Here is a 20,810-nt window from a genome sequence, read left to right as displayed (position 1 = left end):
TACAAAAAGAGCAGTAATTTATTTACAAATTGTTGTTTTTTGTCTCTGCTAAAGCAGAATTTTATAAATTCATACAGCTTCAGTTTAGGAAAAGTTGCCTCAAATTTTCTGCAAAAAAAAACAAAACAAAAAAAACACACAATTTGTATTTACAGCTTACATTTTAAAATTAAATTAGTCATACCAATAGGCCTTTTTACAGTGCATGCAGATAAATTGTATGACTTTAACTACTTCTGTCCGAACTCTCGGCTAACATCCGGGTGAAATAAAGAGCAGCCGGCTGTACGTTTTTGTTGTGGATGCTGTAGGCTCGTCCTGCAAGAACAGAAGAGCAAGAGTTCAACAAAAATATTAGCTTTAAGCGCTTAAAAACTTTATAAAGATACATGTTAAGACAAGCTGGTGAAAAAACTAGGACACTCTGATGTCGATGTCTAATCTGGTTATGATCCATGGCTGAAAAAGGAAGTGATTTCATCGCATTTCATTCATTACACTAAAAATGAATCCTGTTTTACTTATAAAATATCAACAACAATGTGTATTTTAACTGATGAAACATTTAGCACAGCCCACCCCTTATAGCTAGTGTTACCCCCTTTGGTTGAAATATGTTCCGAGATGATTCCTGCAACTCTAACCTCAGTCTGGGGAAAGCTTGTCTAACTCCTCACTTTTCATCTGTTACACGTTTGAGGGGTTGTCGCATGGACCGTCTGCTTGAAGTCCCTCCACAGCATCTCAATAGTATCAAAATCTGGGCTTTGACTAGGTCCAGGACTCTCCAAGTCTTAGTTCTCAGCCAGTCCTACGCATGTGTGTTTTGGGTCATGTAGCAGGGTCCCGTTATGCTTCATCTTAAATCTTTCCAGATGGGACAATTGATATTGAATTATATGATGGTGAGCAGTCCAGATCCTGCATTCCCAAACCATGACACATCCACCTCCATGCTCATCGGGAGGTATGAGGTTTGGTTGATGCCAAACACGTTCACTCTTCTGGCACCTAAATAATTCAGTTTTGGACTCATCTGTCAAATGAAAATTATTCCAGACGTCCCAGCCTTTGTCTGCGTTCTCTCTGTCAAACTTTAGTCTGGCATTCATGTTTTTCTGAGACAGCAAAGGTTTTGTTCTTGCACCTCATTCATTGAACCTGTGCAGTCTCTTCTGATTGCACCTTCATTTAAACTGTAGCAAGTTCCTGCTTTGGGTCCCATGGTTCCATTTTAGGGTTTTTAGACTCAGCATTTTGTGATCTACCTTCTGAGTGAACTTAATTAGACAGCCAGACCTGGGCACGTTGGCAATTGTCCTGAAACTCCTCCACTTGTAGAGTATTGTCCATACAGTGGAACGGCTGATTCTTTATTACTGTGAGATCTCTTTATATCCTTTACCAGACTCACAAGCTGCTACAATCTTCTTTCTGAAGGCCTCGGGCAGCTCTTTGGATCTCATTATACAGGTCCTTCTCAAAATATTAGCATATTGTGATAAAGTTCATTATTTTCCATAATGTCATGATGAAAATTTAACATTCATATATTTTAGATTCATTGCACACTAACTGAAATATTTCAGGTCTTTTATTGTCTTAATACGGATGATTTTGGCATACAGCTCATGAAAACCCAAAATTCCTATCTCACAAAATTAGCATATTTCATTCGACCAATAAAAGAAAAGTGTTTTTAATACAAAAAACGTCAACCTTCAAATAATCATGTACAGTTATGCACTCAATACTTGGTCGGGAATCCTTTTGTAGAAATGACTGCTTCAATGCGGCGTGGCATGGAGGCAATCAGCCTGTGGCACTGCTGAGGTCTTATGGAGGCCCAGGATGCTTCGATAGCGGCCTTTAGCTCATCCAGAGTGTTGGGTCTTGAGTCTCTCAACGTTCTCTTCACAATATCCCACAGATTCTCTATGGGGTTCAGGTCAGGAGAGTTGGCAGGCCAATTGATCACAGTGATACCATGGTCAGTAAACCATTTACCAGTGGTTTTGGCACTGTGAGCAGGTGCCAGGTCGTGCTGAAAAATGAAATCTTCACCTCCATAAAGCTTTTCAGCAGATGGAAGCATGAAGTGCTCCAAAATCTCCTGATAGCTAGCTGCATTGACCCTGCCCTTGATAAAACACAGTGGACCAACACCAGCAGCTGACACGGCACCCCAGACCATCACTGACTGTGGGTACTTGACACTGGACTTCTGGCATTTTGGCATTTCCTTCTCCCCAGTCTTCCTCCAGACTCTGGCACCTTGATTTCCGAATGACATGCAGAATTTGCTTTCATCCGAAAAAAGTACTTTGGACCACTGAGCAACAGTCCAGTGCTGCTTCTCTGTAGCCCAGGTCAGGCGCTTCTGCCGCTGTTTCTGGTTCAAAAGTGGCTTGACCTGGGGAATGCGGCACCTGTAACCCATTTCCTGCACACGCTTGTGCACGGTGGCTCTGGATGTTTCTACTCCAGACTCAGTCCACTTCTTCCGCAGGTCCCCCAAGGTCTGGAATCGGCCCTTCTCCACAATCTTCCTCAGGGTCCGGTCACCTCTTCTCGTTGTGCAGCGTTTTCTGCCACACTTTTTCCTTCCCACAGACTTCCCACTGAGGTGCCTTGATACAGCACTCTGGGAACAGCCTATTGGTTCAGAAATTTCTTTCTGTGTCTTACCCTCTTGCTTGAGGGTGTCAATAGTGGCCTTCTGGACAGCAGTCAGGTCGGCAGTCTTACCCATGATTGGGGTTTTGAGTGATGAACCAGGCTGGGAGTTTTAAATGCCTCAGGAATCTTTTGCAGGTGTTTAGAGTTAACTCGTTGATTCAGATGATTAGGTTCATAGCTCGTTTAGAGACCCTTTTAATGATATGCTAATTTTGTGAGATAGGAATTTTGGGTTTTCATGAGCTGTATGCCAAAATCATCCGTATTAAGACAATAAAAGACCTGAAATATTTCAGTTAGTGTGCAATGAATCTAAAATATATGAATGTTAAATTTTCATCATGACATTATGGAAAATAATGAACTTTATCACAATATGCTAATATTTTGAGAAGGACCTGTATGTGTTTACTCTCACTTCAACAGTCAGGAGGAGTCCAGACTAAATGGCTCAGATTTAAACAGGACAAACTGCCTTCAAAAAGGCTGAGTACTGACCCTCTAATCATGTGCGTCTGATTTGATACGTGTCATTTTAATCATATTGCGTGGGAATAAACGTAGCTCTGTCCTCATTTGGTCCTCAACAGAAGGTGCCCCTTATTTAAAACAACATTTTACAGTAAGTTTTAAACCATCTTTTCTTCAGTTTAAATTGTTCGGTTATATCTCCTGAATCTCAGTATTGTTCATATTGACTTTAAATATTCATATGTTCACACACACAGGCTAATTTTTTAAACACACTTTATGTCTCTTGACACGGTTCAAAAGGAGGGACTTTATTTGTGCCCTAATTCTGCGAAAGTAACAATATGTTATTCTTACCACACTCCACCATAAAAGCTTCTCCAGCGCTGTAGTGAGACGCACTGCCATCGACCGTAACACTCACCGCGTTTGTTAATAAGTTGAAAATCTTGAAATGATGAAGAAAAAATAAAATTTAGAAATAAAGTGACTAGTATTCTCACATGTGGGAAGGAGAGTGAGACGTGTACTGACTGTTGTAGCACTGTGATCCACCCAGAGGGGTTTCTTCATGTATGAGCCCATCACCAGCTTTCCAGAACAGATGGAGCTGCTGTTAATGTCCACCTGGATACCCAGGGCTCGGTCTTGGTAGAAGTACCACTGAAACTGGTCAGGAGTGACTGTAGTGCCTCCTGCAGCCGAATTACATTGAAACATTTGACCCGTTCATTATTTTGTACTATTGTAACACATCACATAGAGCACAGGTGTCAAACTCTAGTTCTCGAGGGCCAGTGTCCTGCAGCTTTTAGATGTGTCCCTGGTCCAACACACCTCAAACAAATAGCTGCCTTTCCTCCTCAGTATGCAGTCAAGTTCTCCAGAGTCCTGCTAATGACCTAGTTATTTGATTCAGGTTACCGGCCCGCGAGGACTGGAGTTTGACACCTGTGACATAAGAGTATCAAGACGACCTGTAATTAAATCCTAGGTGATAGAAACATGTTCTTACCGCCAGTTCCTGTGGACCAGAGATTCTGGAACCATTCAGTGAGGTATTCCTTATCCTTTGAGTGTAGGGCCAGCATTTCGAGGGGAGGAGCGCAAAAATCAGACACAGACAGCCAAGTTCGAACCCTGGATGACGGCAACTCTGGAACACGGGAGGCAATTGGTCAGAAAAATGTCCTTTCAGGAGCCGTTACATTCAATGCAAGTGAGGTTAATGGAACAGCATTAGCCGTACAACTTCAACGTCAATGTGAGCAACACCCCGGAGTCAGAAACCCCAGGCTCTGCATTTTTTATCCCCTACAGGAGTTGGAGGGACTTGGTGTAAATATTGCAGCGCGGATGCCCACATTTTGAGCCTGACAAGAGCGAAAGTCAAATGAGGTGAAGTCGTCTGATTAAATCAACAGAAAACCGCTGCTTTCCACTGAGCCGGTAGAGAATGCAATCTTCCAATCTCTGCAGTAGAGCGTTACAACCTGAGAAGGGGATCAAATGTGTTTTACATTTTTCTGTATCCTCTCACCAGCTCCTTTCCCTCAGAATCTCTGCTAAAATGTCTGTAGTCCTTACATTAATTTCATGAGAACATTGGATTTTTCAAAATGCTTTCCTTATTAATTATATGCTATAATAAAAGATTTATTTCAAATTTGTTGCACATTTTTACCAGAGGTACCAATAATGCAGGTGCAGGGAGTATTTTGAGATCAAATGTTTCCCATCTGTTTTATTACCTGGAGGATGATTGTGATTTTTTTTAAAGTATAAAGTTACTGATCATTTTAACACTTTTACATATTTTACCAAACAGTGAAACAAACGAGCACCTCAATAACCACAGCGTGTGATGCTGCGCTGCTAAAGTGTTAGGCAACCATTAAAAACGTATTTCTCTTACATGGTTCAATACTGCTCTGCTGAAACTTGTAAATATGTTTTCATCCTTCAGCCTGACTGAAAGCGAACATTGGAGAACAGAAATATGAAGAAGTGAAAACTGCTGCATGATTGAAACGTACTCATGTCGTCATCGTCGTAGTCATACTTTTCCAGCTCAATCATGGAGGAAGGTCCACTGCTGAGGACTCTAAAGCTGTTAAAGGAAAAAACAAAAAAAAGTCAAACCAAACCCTAGATAAGAGTCAAGACAGATGGAGTAATCTGGCCTCTTCCTTACGTGTCCTCAGTCTGACATGCTCTTTCCGGTAGGATCTCCAGGTCAGGCTGTGAGCATTCATCAACATCCGCTCCACTGCGTACATCAGGCCTGCTGTATGTTGCAGGGCCGGTATCAGGGCTCCCCTCTACAGCCTGGGACGTGACGTTACGTCTTTTGCACTGACGTGCATCTCTGTTGGTGGCCGTAGTGGGGGTCTCCCCGACCGAAGTGAACATGTCTTCAAATGTTTCAAGACAGCGTTTGACGGTCTTTGGAGTAGACAGTGGCCTCACATGAGTCACTGGAGCTCCCCCTGGTGTTTTTGATGCAACATTGCCATTGTTTGGAGCGCCAAGTCTGGATGGCTTCTGCTTAGGCAGTTTTTCCTGCTTCTTCTGATGTTTGGGCTCCTTTAAGGGAGGCTGCCAAGGCTGTGAGGCGATGATTTCCAAATCATTAGGCTCAGTTGAAACTACCCACCAATCACCTGGTGGTTTGCTCCTTCGTTTTGTTGGTTCAGTTTCCCCCAGCTGCTCCTTTGGTTGACACAGCTGAGACGCAGGGCCTGTAGATGTGGTAGATATATTTTCACGGGAGGTCTGATCATAGACTTTTTGAAATAGCCCACCTCCTACAACAAAAAAAAAATCTTGCACTGCCACTACCATTTCTAATTTAGGCTACTTTTACAACCAAACTAGGATGCATTTATCTAAACAGGATAAAGCTGAGTTAACTTCAAAAATACATAGCATTTATTTTCCAGGGAGTTTTTCTATTATTTTAGACATCTAAACTCATACAGATAACCCCAAATTCTACAACTGATGAAACCATCTATCCATCAGCCCTTGTGATCTTACCTGAATTGATGCCGTGGTCTCTCTTTGAGAAGACCAAGGGGCTTGACTCCGGATCTGGGTCTTCATCGGGGATCTGCTGATCCTCCAGCTCTGCTTTAGCTGTAATGATTTTTTCTGCTATCTCTTTGATCTTCTCATCTCTTGCATTTCTCCTTTTAGTCTGTTTTCCATTATTCCCTTTAACTTTATTCGTATGATCGCTGGATAACTTTACGGGCTCTTTTGGGTTTTTTCTTGAGTACAATTTGTCTTTCTTGTTCTTTAAAGTCCAAGGTACTGCTGTGCTGGGCTCTTTGCTGTTCTGTTTGGACTTTTTGAGGGCTTGAAGGTTTTCTGTTCTCTCTCGGCTCTGAGGGCAACTCATCCACCACTCCCCAGGCTGTCTCCTCTTTCTCTTTCTGAGAAGCTGAGCATCTTCAGATGAGCTGCTTGTGGATGCGGCCGACTTTTTGTCCTGCTTGGCCTCTTCATTCACTACAAAGTTTATGTGTTTGTCTGCAGGGTAGCAAGAAGATCAAAAAAATGTATTTACACATATACTGTTTGAGTTCTAAGACAAAAGCATCTAACATGATGCATTGTGCAGCATTCACAATGGCCTATATCAAGAAATAATCAAGTTTAGGAAAATAAATGTTTAGGTTTACTAAACTTAACCTAACTAAGATCAGGTTATATGTGTTATGATGTTTTGAGATTTTCTTTGATGGCATTTTTACTAAAGGTAATAAAGGTCTAATCTGTCCAGTGAATGAAGCATCATATGATTTTATAAAGTGACAACAAACCTAATATGGCCACCATCATGCCAACCTCTCAGTTCTAAAATCTAGCGTGAAAGATTTCTAAATTATTAACAGAAACCTCTCTCTAAATGTGTCTTGTACAATTTACACTATTTTCCTGACCTACTAATTAACCACTTGCATGTTTCTGAAATGAGAATCTACCAAACTGACCATGACGAATGAAGTAAAATTAAATTAAATTCATAAGAACTGGGAGTAAAGGGTAAACAGACAGAAAACCACCAATGCCAGCTGAGGTGATGATCTTACCTGTAAAGTCACTCAGATCTTCAGTATCTGCTGCCTCCTGAACATTGTTCCCCTGGATTAGTTGTCTAAACACATTGCCATGTTCTGTCTCCCACACAGCTTTAGATGCTTCAGCCTGTTTTCTCTTCTCTTTTAATGAGTTTCTTCCACCTTTTGCAGCAATGTCTTTCTCGCCTTTTAAATTCTTCCTCTTGGTGGACTTGTGTTTCTTTGTTCCAGTTTTCTGGGCAGGTTCTTCTTCTGGCTCCACAATTGTTTCGTCTGCAGGAAGATCCTGGTGAGTGGGTGAATCTCCTTTGTCATTGTCAGACTTAACCACCTCAAGATTTTTCTCTTTGTCTTTCTTCTTCGTCATTTTCTGATGAACAGCCTGACCGTCCAGTTTGCTGGTGGCCATTTCCACTTCCTTTTGTTTCTGTGGAACCTCTACAGGACCATCTTTTGTCTCCTTGTCTGTTGAGCTCTCTTTGTTAGAGCTGGAGCTCTTGCTCAGCCGGTGTCTCTTACTCGAGGCACTTTTTCTTGGAATGGAAAACTGAAGCGGTGCATCGTCTTCCAGAATCAGAAAATCATCCTCTGGCTCTGGAGAAGAAGGAGGAAGAAGAGGCGGCGCTTTCACTGGAGGTTTCTGGGAACTTAAAAAAAAAAAAAAAAAAACACATAAGTGTGTCATTCATTAAAAAATGACAACGTATGTTTCTAATAATGATCCACTTAAACAGATTATTATGGGGTGCTTTTATCTTTGTTTACCATGATGGTTTGGACGTTCTCGTCAGTTGGAACGTCTTGAGGAAACCAGCCATGTCCTTTCCTCCACATGAGGACGGTTCTGCAGGTGGCTGAGTGGACTTTCTTCTAGAAGCATCTTCAGGCTTCTTTCTCGCTTCTCCAACTGATTTCTTGATGTTTTCATCCCTGCTGTTGAACAAACAAAACAGAAAATACTCATTCAATCGATTTACAAAAACTATTAATGATGGCACATTATACTGTTTCCACAGATGTACAATTGGTTTTTAACCCATACTGTGGGAGGAATAACCCAAATAAAGCTTTTTCAGGCTTTTACTTTTTCAGCTGGAGTTTTAGCTATAACTGAAGGTTTTTATGTTTAGCCCTAGCAAAGAAATTAGTTTAGATACATTTGTTTTTTTTAAGGTGGATTTAATCCTAGACTTTTATGTGATTGTGAGGCGCTTTTATTGTTGTAATAGATACTTTTTGTAGTTTGCTTATAGCAGGTGAAATATTATAAGCCCGGGGTGTCAAACTCCAGTCCTTAAGGGCCCGAGTCCTGCTTAGCTGTTTTGGACCAGGAAAGTTGCAGGACACCAGCCCTCGAGGACTGAAGTTTGACACTCTGGGATTAAAGTATTTTCATGGGTCAGCAAGATGCTCGTTAGGTTAAGCATTTTAAAGATGATCATTAAGTTAATTTGTGATCATTCTATCAAAGCCTCAAAACCATTTCTTAAATAAACCTTGTTTGGGATTTCTGCACTTACATCCAACCAAAGCTCAAAAATAAAACTGAAAAAACTGTTTTGGTGTCAAAAGCAGGAAAAAAAGGCTTATTCTGGAATCTGTAACATTGCTTTGTGACTGAACACCTTGGTCAGGGCAAACCTGCTTAGAAGACACTCCAGTTCACAGTCATCATTCCTAGACATAAAACGAACAGTTGAAACTCTATGAAAAAAAAACACTAAAGAGATACAAATTTAAACTCATAGTTTATCTCAATTATTTGTCTTTCTGACAAGTAGGAAAGAATAAAATAAACGCTCGTACTCCTCAGTTCCTTGTCCATCGCATTGAGGCTTCTGGGTGGGTACGGGGTGTGCTTGTGGTTCTTCTGCCTCATCTTCGCTGTTAAAAAGAATCGGGGTGACACCATTGTGTTCTTTTGGACTGGAAGTCTTAATTGGCCCGTGTGCTTTGAACGGGATGCCCGAATCTTTCAAAAAACAGAGAAATAAAAACTAAGAGCTCTGCATTTTAAAAAAAGAGAAACACCACTACACAACACAAACAGGGAGATTCCTGTAAACATGTAAAGTATTTTATTTATTGCTCTTGCGAAGCACTTTAGGTCCACTGTTGTTGCCTTTAAATGTGCCACACAAAAAAATTTTATTGGATGAATATCTTACCAGCGTCCAGTTTAGATATTGGTGAGCTTGTTGCAGGGAGCTGAAAATGTCTACGGGGACCCTATAAAATGTAAAACAAGTTAAATTAAACCACTCGTACTCGTCGTCTTCTGCTTATCCGGGACCGGGTCGCAGGGGCAGCAGACTCAGCAGAGACGCCCAGATGTCCCTCTCCCCAGACACCTCCTCCAGCTCCTCCGGGTGGAGCCCAAGGCGTTCCCAGGCCAGCCGAGAGACATAGTACCTCCAGCGTGTCCTGGACCGTCCCCTGGGCCTCCTCCCGGTGGGACGTGCCTGGAACACCTCCCGAGGAAGGCGTCCAGGATACATCCAGTATAGATGCCCGAGCCACCTCAACTGGCTCCTCTCGATGTGGAGGAGCAGCGGTTCTACTCCGAGCCCCTCCCAGATGGCCGAGCTCCTCACCCTATCTCTAAGGGAGTGCCCGGCCCCCCTATGGAGGAAGCTCATTTCAGCCGCTTGTATCCGGGATCTCGTTCTTTCGGTCATGACCCAAAGTTCATGGCCATAGGTGAGGGTAGGAACGTAGAACGACCGGTAAATCGAGAGCTTCGCTTTTCGGCTCAGCTCTCTCTTCACCACAACGGATCGGCACAGCGCCCCCATTACTGCGGCAGCCGCACCGATCCGTCTGTCGATCTCCCGCTCCATTCTTCCCTCACTCGTGAACAAGACCCCGAAATACTTAAACTCCTCCACTTGAGGCAGGAACTCCCCTCCAACCTGAAGAGGACAAACCACCCTTTTCCGGTTGAGAACCATGGCCTCGGACTTGGAGGAGCTGATCCTCATCCCAGCCGCTTCACACTTGGCTGCGAACCGCCCCAGCGCATGCTGTAGGTCTTGGCTAGATGGGGCCAGTAGGACCACGTCATCCGCAAAAAGAAGAGACGAAATCCACTGGTCCCCAAACCAGACCCCCTCCGGCCCTTGGCTGCGCCTAGAAATCCTGTCCATAAAAGTTATGAACAGGACCGGTGACAAAGGGCAGCCCTGCCGGAGTCCAGCATGCACTGGGAACAGGTCCGACTTAGTGCCGGCAATGCGGACCAAACTCCTGCTCCGCTCGTACAGGGACCGGATGGCCCCTAATAAAGGGCCCCCGATTCCATACTCCTGGAGCACCCCCCACAGGGCATCACGAGGGACACAGTCATGAATGCTTTCTCCAGGTCCACAAAACACATGTGAACCGGTTGGGCAAACTCCCACGAACCCTCAAGCACCCTGTAGAGGGTATAGAGCTGGTCCAGTGTTCCACGGCCGGGACGAAAACCACACTGCTCCTCCTGAAGCCGAGGTGCGACTATCAGCCGGACTCTCCTCTCCAATACCCTGGTGTAGGCCTTACCAGGGAGGCTGAGGAGTGTGATCCCCCTGTAGTTGGAACACACCCTCCGGTCACCCTTCTTATGAAGGGGGACCACCACCCCAGTCTGCCAGTCCAGAGGCACTGTCCCCAACCGCCACGCAATATTGAAGAGGCGTGTCAACCATGACAGTCCCACAACATCCAAAGACTTGAGGTACCCAGGGCGGATCTCATCCACCCCCGAAGCCTTGTCACCGCGGAGCTTTTTAACCACCTCGGTGACTTCAGCCTGGGTGATGAAAGAGTCCAACCTCAAGTCCCCAGCCTTTAAACCAAATGGTGTCAAATTCAAGTAAGGTACATAAAGCCCAAACAAACGGCCGGGTGCTGAGCCTGTAAACATGAATGTGGTTATACAATAACTTGACGCTAAGACATTTATAACACTAAAACGTCAGAAAGTATTACGACTATACTCTGTAACTTCTGATAAAAATCATCGTACTGACTTGACACTGCAAAGAAATCTGGTGTTCTGGAAGTTCTTTAGCTGAGTGTTTTTCCTGTGGGACTGGAGAGATGGATGCTTCACTGATGTTTGTCCCAGAATCAGAACTCTGAAACAAAACAGAAGGTGGGTGTGGCTCAAGCGCACAAACATCTGTAAAAAAAAAAAAAAAAATTATAAATTATAAGAATTAAGCACACTTAGATATCTAAACAAAATGACCAAGTACAGAAAGGTAAGCAGTCACACCTTTATCATCAAACATCTTGTCGACACCCTGATTTGTGAAGGTTTCTCCCAGTTGACTAGACAAACTGAAACATAAAGTTCGAGCAAAAATTATAGTTAAAATAACAGAAAAATACATTTTCAAACAAGTAGTTGAAATACATGATTCCAATAAATGTGCTTCAAGATTCCTTGACTTTCATTGAACATTTATACAATAAAATTCCTCGCACCAGGTTACAGGCAGAAAATAAAAAGATTTTAAACTGTAAAACAAAAACAAAATACAGTGCAATAGCATATGTGTAGAGACTTCTTAGGGGCATTAAATACAACAATGTTTAATTAAATACAACAATGTTTAATCATGATAATAATGTGAATATGCCTAGCCTGAACTGAAAACATAAAATCCTAAATATATGATCAACTTTTCCTGAATGTAAATGTCGCTCAGTTACATGAGATTTAAAATAATCAGAAGAACTTTGAGAGCAAATTTGACAAATTGTTCCCTAAATGAACAAAAGCATACCTTTTCTTTTTTGTACTGAAGCAGAGTTTTCTCCTGGGTCTCTTCTGTAAACAGAGGAAACCCTTGAGCCATAGTACTGTCTGTCTTAGACATCCCAATGTACATTTATTTGGATGGTTTTATTGGTTCACAAGTTTTAGTTGTGTTATTTGTTCACTTTTAGATTCTGTGCCACTTTAACAAATGATCTTTTGTTCATGTGTGAGTACCTTATCCCATAGATCATATAGACAAATATGACGGAGCCCTCGTTATCAGAACACAGGTCGAAACAAAACATATATCACAATATGACGAGAGACCATCTGCTCCACTGAAATAAGCATAGTAGTTGGATCATTGAATACAATTGTGGTTCTACATCGGGAGGACTTAGAATCAAATTGTTATTGACTGTAAATTGTCTTGATCAAATAGTAGTTGATGTAACGCCTGAAAATACTTAAAACGTATTAAATTACCCTCGTTAACTACTACAGTTAAACACACAGCATGGGTAAAAGCATGCATAGGTTAGCCTGCAGCCCTCCTTCTAAAGATGGGTGACACAAAGACAGAAAGAAAACAAACCATGACTCACCAAAGCCGGATATTTTGTCTCCATTTGTATGTTGTCTGTGTTTTAAAGTAAAACGACGCTACCTAGCTAACTGTAGCCTTCATTTTCCCTACAACTGTTGACCTCAGCCTGCTAAATACGTTTATGGGACCCACCTCTCTACTAGACAATATACTAGATAAATATAAGCAAGTAATCATTAAAGTTTCATTAAATTTTAAACCTTTATCAGGATTCGCTGAAACAATGGCGCAGTTGTAAATAGCCCGCGCAGAAACTCGTCGTCACCTTTACCCTGTGTTTGGTCTTACGGGTAGCGGCGTTTTTAATCACGTTCACTTCATCATTCAGTCTGTCTTTTCGTGTTATATTTTGGTACCTTTTGAGTTACCTTAAACTCACTTAATAACCATAACGATACAATTTTATAACGATACAATTTATATGTCCTATTTGTGGGACTTTTTGCCTGAAAGACGTCGTTCAGGATTTTAAGATCGGGCTACGAGAGCGGCTTCTTCTTCTACGCGTCAGTTGCCTGACTTGACTGCCACCTGTAGATTGATATGACGCACTGCAAGGAATGTCAACGGGTTGTTCATTTGCTTGGGAACGATCGTTTCCCCCGAGATAGCTCTCAGTTTTTGTAATGTTTAACACATTTTGTATGTTGATAATAAACTACTGTTCTAAGAGATGTCTTGGTCTAGGCCTTGCATCTGACTGCCTGGAGCTCTGCGTGAGTGTTCACAGCTTTTGCTTTGTTGCTCCTGATGTGTGACGTTTTACATGTAATTAAAACAAGAAGTAAAAATCTTAGTTTTGTACTTTTTCACATAATTATTTTTTTTTACATTTGATGTTTAAACAAATGAACTCATAACAGGAAAATTAAAACAAGAATAATTATTTTGCATGTCATGTTCCAGAAGGTGTTTTTATTCCGCTTTAAAGCCTAATTTATATTGTATATGAATACCCAGAAGATTTTTAATTTTTATATTATATTTGCTCTATGTATTTATTTTTTATATTGATGATGACCATATTTTGGTGCATTGTGTCTTCAACTTACATCTGGCAGCTTTAACAGTTTCGGTGCTGGCCACACAGGGTATACCAATAAATAAAATAAATGTATCTTTTATTCCAATACCATCATCACGCTTTGAAAATTGTATTTATTTTTTAAAATACGAGAGCGCTTGTTCTCTACTATAACATAACATTTCACAAGGTTGGAGCATACAGAGAGGGATCTTTGAACATTAATCTTTGCACGTCCTCTCTTTTGCTCTGCCTATAGGCTTTATGGACTGGCAAGACAAAGAAAGAAGGTTGATGTGTCTTGTGAACCAATTCAATTTTTATTTGGCCATAAATGTTGGATCATTGTGCTGAAAGACATATTGTGGCAATGCATTTTCAATTTTCTGGAAGAGACTAAAATGTCTCTACCAGAAAATGTCTCTTTGAAAATACGAGATTTTCAAAGACAGACTAACAAGCTTCCCAGGGTCCAAAAAATCAGAAAAATGCTGTAGTTATTTTTATTTCAAAGAGATTGTAAGGGGGATCAATAATTACTTAACACTGGATTTTTCTGCCAACTAATTAAAAGTCTTTAAATTAATGTTTTGATTTTTCTAAATTTTTTGTGTGAGTTGAACTTATTTTTTGGAACAGATTTGAAATAAAACTATATACATAACCCATTAAACTCCTTAAATGATGTTCATTAACCTAAAAGCAAAATGCAAAAAATTGTACATTTAGAGATTTTTCCCGCTGAGCAAATTATCCTAATTTAACTGATTTAAACAAAACATTTAGTAGTAAGCAAGGCAAATGTAAAAAGAGGACAATGGCTGGTTTTGGAATGTAGGTTTTAATTTAACAAAAAACAAGCGGAGAAAATATTTTAAATATACAAATGTTTAAGACAATTAATAACACATCATTTCCTATCTGGACTGCTGTAATTGCAACGTAGTCCCAGTGTTTCTATCCCAGTCTTACCTAGAGTTTAGGCAACCGTTAGAGTTTCATAGATCAGACAGTCAAAGCTGAAAATTGAGTGCATGTTAATGTGCCAGAATATACACAGAAATATGTTGTTTACACAGAAATCTCAACAAAATATCTTTTTCTGCTTCTCAGCAATTTCTGACACTTCCATGGTTTCAGGAGCAGCGTCTTCGAAGAGTGGCTGCTTGACGTCTCTCCATACCACTAAAACTATCCGAATGGCGAGCATCACACCGGATCCAGCCAGCAGGACGGCTGTAAGAAGACAATCAGTCAGGTTGAGCTTTATTATATACCCTTATGGTTAGATCTTTATGGCTCTGTGCCCTCAAATGTTAAGCATGAACTCAGTAGTTCATCTTAGCTTGCAAATAATCACTGGTGTTCTTGCATGAGTTGTGCACTGGATGTGCCTGTCCTTCTCTGGGTCATTATTTCATGTGACTTGTTTACTAGGATACTGATGAGACTGCTTTTATAATTTTTTTGGAACAAGTTTAAAAGCAGGGGTGTAGATTGTGGAAAGCTGGAAACGCAACCCTTCCCATTGATTCAGTGTCGGTTTCTCTCTTTTGACAAAGATGGCTTCCTTCATCCGTCTTTCAAACCATCTGTCCTCTCTAAATTGGAATGTTCCTGGGAGAAAGGGCCTCCATGTGAATAGCAGACCCAAAACTCCTGGATAGGTGTCGAAAACATTTAACGAAAAACAACTGTTGTAGTTCAAGAAGGGGGTGGCTACTCAACATTGTGGTGGGATTGGGGTGCCACAGACAAAAGTAAATTTTTTTTTTATCAGATTTGCTTTAATCAACTTTGTTTTACCAACATTCTCATTATTTACATATGCTTTTTGCTTCCCTTTTTCTTACCAATGAAGATGCCATTGCGGCTGGGTGAGGAGGTGTCATAATTCTTGTCCAGGTTTCCAGTCAGAGCCCAGATCACAACAACGTAGGGAATAAAAACATACCGCAGATACTTGTCCAGGACAAAGTTTTCCACAATGAACCTGAAAAGGCATTGATTGAGAAACCCCTGTTAATCTTTTTCTTCTGTAAATGAAAAATGTTCAATTAAACCACACTCACCATGCAAGCAGTACAACAGTCAAAAGAGAGTATGAGAGTGTGGCTGAGTCTGCCGAGGACATGTTGGCTTCATATTTCAGCACGATTGTCAGGTTGAGGAACATTGCAATGGTTGTCCATGTTGTGTATATCATCACACCATTAAGAACCTGAAGATTCAGATTTAATGGGCAAGACTTATATGTTTTTGGAGCTTTTTTTGGTCATTAAATTCTGTAAAATAAAATCAGATTATGCCAGAGCCTGCCCTCGGATGGGTCCCTTAACAATATTCAGTTTGACGCCCTCCCAACTACCAGAGCTCAGCTAATGTTATTTAAAATCAGTGCTTGATTTGTGCTTTCTAACATCATAGATTTAATGTATAACAGATAATAAAAGAATAAAACTAGAAAACAATATAATAGATTAACAGACTATATAAAGACATGTTAACTGTTTTGCGCGTGTGTGTGTGTGTATGTGTGTGTGACTTTGTACATGTATGTAATCTTGTAAATGGCTTCTACTTTAAACTGTTGGTCTTCTGTCCAGCTGCTGTTTTCATGGTTGGTTTATTAATTCATTTAAATTATTAAGTCATTCAAATAAGTTTGCTGTGTTTTTTATTTTTTGGGGGGTAGGGGAGCTTAGGAGACATTCATTACCATTTTCCAGAATTCAAGGATTTTTTGTCATGGAGTGACATTTTGGACTTGTTGGTTTATTTTGTAATTTTGATTCTCCTTATGGCTCTTTGTTTATTTCTTAAGTTATTGTTTCTATGTTCCCCTCTAGTTTCTCTGTTTACTTTAGTTCATAGTTATTCTAGTTCTTTATTTCCTCCTCTGATTTATTCTCTTGCTTAGTTTGTGTTTTCTGTTTCAGTCCTTTCACCCATCCTCAGCCTTTGTATTTGTTTCACCTGTTCCTTGTCACACCTGTTCCCTGTTTCTTTGATTACTTGCCTTTTGTTCCCCTCTCTGTGCTCTGTGTATATTAGTTGTTCTGTTTGTTTAGTTCCTTGCTGGTTCCTTGTTTCTATGTCGGTGATGTCTATGCTTCGTTTATGCTACGTTTCTATGCTACGTTTCTATGTCTATGCTTTGTTCATGCTTCGTTTATGCTACGCTTTGGATACCTATGCTTCGTTTGGACTATGCTATGCCTTGCTATGAGTACCTGCAGGTTTGCGCAAGTTTTGATCTAGTCCTTGTTTCATCCCTGCAGTGTGTTTTGTTTCCTATTGGACTTTTATGAATCAACTAGGAAGTAACTATGATGCGGCTACCGAGCTCTTGTCTGTGCTTTGGTCCGACCCACAGTCCTTCCCCGACATTTTTATTGTCATACCAGCTCACATTTACATGTTAAGGTATGAAATTCGGACTCCGGTCCTGTTTAACAAGTCTAATACTTAAGTAAAAAGAAAACTAAATATAAAATACAGAGCTAAATCTATCAATACAAATATATGCAGCAAAGAGCAAAAAAACGAAACTGGTAAACAGTGAAGCTGAAATTAACTTAGCAAAGTACTAAATACAAATGTAAAGCATAAGGTAATCCTTAATATTGCACCTATAAGTGAGTAACATATTGCACTTTTGGTGGGTGAAATGTTTAGTACAAGTCAGTGTGTAGTGAGAGTCTACAGAGTGTGGCTCGAGTTCAGCAGTCTGATAGCATCAGGGTAGAAGCTGTTTCTGAGCCTGGTGGTCATGCTCTAAATGCTCCTCAGCCACCTGCCTGAGAGGAGGCGTTTGTGTTATGTAGCTTTTTTTAGATTCTGTGATTTACACATGGTAAGATTGCTACAACTAAACAACTTTGGGGGGCCCATATGATGATGATAACATTTGAGTTAAATGCATGCTCACCTGAGGAATGAGCACACATTTAAGGAAACATCTCAAACACACTGCTTCCATTTGTGTCATCCTGTGGAAATCAAATAAAGTCCACCAAGATATCAAAATTGTGAACACCACAAATTTGGTTCATCCTTGGGTTGGATTTGTGGAAGCCTAAACTGCCACTTTTATCTATTTAAACAATTCAAGGGCTTTATAAACACTTCCTGCTCGTTTTCACTTTTATTTGTACTCTGCTGAACTGTTTAGTGCAGCTATGGTGTTAACAGGTACTTTTAGCTAAATTTTTTACTTTATTATGGATTTAGACTCAATGTATGTTTAATGTACGGATGTATGTTTTGTATGCTACTGTACCTATCTATCCATCTACTTATCCTGAAGAGACAGGTTCTGTGACCCAGAGATGAACGTGTTTTGGTGCAAAATAGCAAAGCCAAAGACCTTGAAAAGATGCTGGCTGAAGTTGGTAAGAGAGGATCATTACCCACATTGAATGAGTCCCATTCTGACAATATATGAAAAGCCACTCACCAAGGAAGAAGCCAGAAAAAGATGTATGTAAACGTCTGAACTGAAGACGGTTAAAATAACATTTAAATAAAGATCTAACTCAATCTTCTGGCATTTAGCAAACAGCAAAAATTATGTCGATTTAATCTCATACATTGAGAAAATTATATTTTTATACAGCATGTGTAAATATCTGGTTTCAACTGTATTTGCTTTTTTAAAATAAATGTTAATATATATTTTTCCCATTTAATGCCAAAGCTCAGATATTTATGCTGACTTAGCAGAGAAGTAATGTTATAAAACAGAATGCTTCTTTGAGTGATACTTGTGTGTTTCTTCAATATTTGTAAACCTGATTTTGGTGGAGAGAGACTAATGCTTTTGCGGGCCTTTAGCACCTGTTTAGTTTGCTTATTTCTTGGGCTGGTCCTGCATTTCGAGCACTTACCAGCACACGAATGAGCCACAGGTCCACTTTGCTGTTCTTATTCAGCCAGGGTCCATAAATGTGAAGTCCATGACAGATGAAGCAAACCATGGAGTAGTTTGTAGAGATGATCAGGATAAGGAAAATGAGTGCAGGAATCATCAGTCTTCAAGCAGAAAACACAAATTTAAACACCGAAACTGTTTCATTTTGAGGTTCATCTTAGATTGTTGCCAAAGCGACCTGATGCTTTCAGGAGGAGGCTCTTACCCTCTGTCCCAAACAAGAAGCCAAGAAATATTAAATCCCTGATTGAGACACCAGCTGATGAAGAATCCATAGGGTAACACTGCAGGGCTGCAGTAGACATATCCATAACCATTTCTGCAGGACAAAACAACCAGGACAGTCTTTAAATCACTTGTACTTAATCAGCATTGCAGAGCTATTGAAAACATCATTTTATTTTTAAATGTAAAAAATATGGTCAGAATGTTCCCACTACCTTCTGCAAAGACCGGAAACAATGTAGACAATCATTGCCACCAGCCAGATATAGATGACAATCCAGATGTTGAAGGTCCAGCCTGAAGGGGTGATCTCAGTGTCATACACTGCCGACACATTGCTCGTGGTTGTTGTATATGGACCTGTAAAAGAGGAAAAACCACTGATTCGTACTCAATAGAAACTTGCATGATTTTTGATTTTATAATCCCGCAGGGAGAATTCACATCTTCTAGCAACAGTAAAAGAGATAAAATATCATTTAACTCACCAACTCCAACCACAGACAGCCCATTGAAAACCAGGCTTATTGCAAAGACACCAACAGATATGAGTATGGCAACAAGACGCCCAAAGTTGTGCTTTCCCATTGTAGTCTGCTGATATTATACTATTGACAAATACAAGAAAATACATTTCTAAAGATATTAGAATACTAAAAGAAAACAAAAAACCTTTTCATTATAAGCAAATATTTAAATATAGGTTTTAAAGTGATTTGTGTAACATTACACATAGATTCACATGTTGCTACATCACCCTGCATTTTATGGAATTCAATTAAACACTTGCAACATGACAGGAAACAGTCAACACATGTATAGGATACAGCAACTTGAACTATAAAATACCTTGTTTGCCCCTGCTCACCCGCTTCATGTCCACCAAATTACCAGTGAGAAAAGAAAGAGTAAATGCGGAGCATCGGGGGGAAAGTCGGCCTGTTATATAGAAGGCTTACAGTTAGGCAAGAGGAACGTTTATGACCCACCCGGGGGTCACGTGCAGCTCTTATCTTATGTGCACACTTTGCTTGTTACAGAAAGTCCAGTTATTTTCAGAAGCATGAACACACACACACACACATTTATTGCACATTCCTTTATTAAAATTATGGTGCTTTTTAATTAATATTGCTTCTTTTTTGTTTAACAGAAACTAAAAACATTTGAAACTATGCTTGTAATTTTTGTTATATCAGCTGACGTCATTCAACAAATAAGTCGTACCTTCTTACATCAGACATACTGTTGGCTCTGCTGCTGCACGTACTGCAAGGAATGTTTTGGCAAATTTGACTTTAGGTAAAGGATTTGTCATATTAGGCTGGGGATGACCAGGACCAACGTGCAAGCAGGAGTGCGGGAGCCGCATGGTGAGTTTGAATATTTAATAAAAAGTGAACAAGTTAACTTACAGAAAAGGCAAGACATGGACCACAGGTAGAGTAACTGGCATGGAGCAGCCGGGCAAACGAACATGGAGGAGGAAGTAAACAGGAGGATCCAGTGGTGAGCAATGAAAACCAGAGAGTAAAAATACAGAGGCAGGGTGGAGAAATGACTATTGAACTAGTAGGGCTCATCAGATGAAATGTGGAGCAACTGAAGGAGGGAGGCTAATTAACACAGATGAGTGGGAACATGAAGCAGTAACAGAAATATATAAGCACAAAATGAACCATAAATCTAATCTAAAATGAATACAGCAACTGAACAGGGAGTGCAAAGAAACAGACAAGAAAACACAACAAAGGAGGATCATGGGCTACAGACCAGCTGAAGGGCCCAAATGTTGGTTCCTAAGCTTTTACATTTGCATATATATTTTTGTTTGAGATGTTTCCAGTTTGATTCTGTTCAGTGCTGGCTCTACTCCCTACAATAAATGGTTTTACTTACCTCTGTTACTTTTATTTCAACACAGAGTATACAGCTGAAGAGTAACAACTTCTCATAGATGTGGAGGTCACAGCCTCTCAGTAAAAAGCCGTTTTATTTGATAACATTTATTCCATGAAGCTTCCCTTCAAGTGGAGCGG

The 20,810-nt window shown here is 40.4% G+C and overlaps 2 protein-coding genes across 7 annotated transcripts; both read right to left on the bottom strand.

The window, feature by feature from the left end:
• Nucleotides 1-13,009, bottom strand: si:ch211-161h7.4 (triadin). Of its 6 annotated transcripts, none has more exons than XM_047350487.1 (15): nt 12,588-13,009; nt 12,008-12,051; nt 11,494-11,558; nt 11,246-11,397; nt 9,404-9,464; nt 9,042-9,207; nt 8,001-8,165; nt 7,248-7,882; nt 6,190-6,684; nt 5,345-5,891; nt 5,187-5,260; nt 4,166-4,306; nt 3,685-3,845; nt 3,508-3,598; nt 1-318 (listed from the first exon to the last, which is right to left on the bottom strand). In XM_047350487.1, the coding sequence occupies exons 1-15, from the start codon at nt 12,609-12,611 to the stop codon at nt 227-229; spliced, it is 2,913 nt and encodes a 970-aa protein (XP_047206443.1). In that variant the 5' UTR covers nt 12,612-13,009; the 3' UTR covers nt 1-226. The 6 variants fall into 6 exon arrangements, with proteins under 6 accessions (XP_047206443.1, XP_047206442.1, XP_047206444.1 ...); XM_047350486.1 differs by having other exon boundaries at nt 8,001-8,168; nt 12,588-13,007; XM_047350488.1 differs by lacking the exon at nt 12,008-12,051 and having other exon boundaries at nt 8,001-8,168; nt 12,588-13,005.
• Nucleotides 13,010-14,686: 1,677 nt separating this feature from the next.
• LOC124858307 lies at nt 14,687-19,752 on the bottom strand. Its single transcript, XM_047350297.1, has 8 exons — nt 19,621-19,752; nt 19,260-19,379; nt 18,987-19,131; nt 18,752-18,865; nt 18,503-18,647; nt 15,686-15,834; nt 15,467-15,606; nt 14,687-14,849 (listed from the first exon to the last, which is right to left on the bottom strand). Exons 2-8 carry the CDS (start codon nt 19,357-19,359, stop codon nt 14,698-14,700), a joined length of 945 nt encoding a protein of 314 aa, XP_047206253.1. The 5' UTR covers nt 19,360-19,379; nt 19,621-19,752; the 3' UTR covers nt 14,687-14,697.
• Nucleotides 19,753-20,810: the final 1,058 nt, after the last annotated feature.

This window comes from Girardinichthys multiradiatus, chromosome 21 (assembly GCF_021462225.1).
Source record: "Girardinichthys multiradiatus isolate DD_20200921_A chromosome 21, DD_fGirMul_XY1, whole genome shotgun sequence".
Taxonomy (NCBI): Eukaryota; Metazoa; Chordata; class Actinopteri; order Cyprinodontiformes; family Goodeidae; genus Girardinichthys; species Girardinichthys multiradiatus.
The sequence above is the reverse complement of the archived record's forward strand: the minus strand, read 5'-3'. Positions and strand labels throughout refer to the sequence as shown.

Coding starts and splice junctions, on each gene's coding strand:
- si:ch211-161h7.4 (XM_047350486.1), bottom strand. CDS start 12,611: ATGGAGACAAAATATCCGGCTTTG. Junction 11,398..11,493: donor CAAGATGTTTGATGATAAAG/GTGTGACTGCTT, acceptor TTTTTTTTACAG/ATGTTTGTGCGCTTGAGCCA. Junction 9,208..9,403: donor AATATCTAAACTGGACGCTG/GTAAGATATTCA, acceptor GTTTTTTGAAAG/ATTCGGGCATCCCGTTCAAA.
- LOC124858307 (XM_047350297.1), bottom strand. CDS start 19,359: ATGGGAAAGCACAACTTTGGGCGTCTTGTTGCCATACTCATATCTGTT. Junction 19,132..19,259: donor GCTGTCTGTGGTTGGAGTTG/GTGAGTTAAATG, acceptor CCTCTTTTACAG/GTCCATATACAACAACCACG. Junction 15,835..18,502: donor TGTGGCTCATTCGTGTGCTG/GTAAGTGCTCGA, acceptor CTGAATCTTCAG/GTTCTTAATGGTGTGATGAT.